A 380-nucleotide genomic window follows, 5' to 3' on the forward strand; every position below is an offset into this window, starting at 1 on the left:
ACAAGAAGCAGTCCATCAGTAGTTTGGTTAAATTTATGTAGTGAGATCAAATCATCACTAAATGTTTCCTTCTTATTCTTACAGTTTTTATCGTGACCGGTCAGAACTTCAAGAACAAATCAGGTTCTTAGTGGATCTGTTCTGTGCAGCAGCAGAGAGAGAACAGCAGACAGGAGAGAAGATAGTGGAGCTGTTATCATCAGTCTGTGGACATAAAATATTCCCTCTGAATAAAACAGACATGAATGATGATTATTATCAGAGTGACTTCCTGCTGGATCTGTACTCTCAGGTGAAGGACCGTGAAACTAAAACAGGTCTGAGTCTCCTTCCATCATTACAGTCAGTTTTCCAGTCAGCTACAGTCTGGATCATAAACC

General features: G+C 40.0%; 1 protein-coding gene across 1 annotated transcript in view; it reads left to right on the plus strand.

Moving 5' to 3' along the window:
- Positions 1–44: 44 nt before the first annotated feature.
- The window catches only part of LOC106512441 (uncharacterized), a gene marked incomplete at its 3' end in the record, with an annotated part of 1,749 nt that continues 1,413 nt past the window's right edge, over positions 45–380 (plus strand). The window contains 1 exon segment of the mRNA XM_014001059.1: positions 45–380. Coding sequence (XP_013856513.1) covers positions 62–380 — 319 coding nt within the window.

The sequence above is a fragment of the Austrofundulus limnaeus genome, unplaced genomic scaffold, assembly GCF_001266775.1.
Source record: "Austrofundulus limnaeus strain Quisiro unplaced genomic scaffold, Austrofundulus_limnaeus-1.0 Scaffold6880, whole genome shotgun sequence".
Classification (NCBI taxonomy): domain Eukaryota; kingdom Metazoa; phylum Chordata; class Actinopteri; order Cyprinodontiformes; family Rivulidae; genus Austrofundulus; species Austrofundulus limnaeus.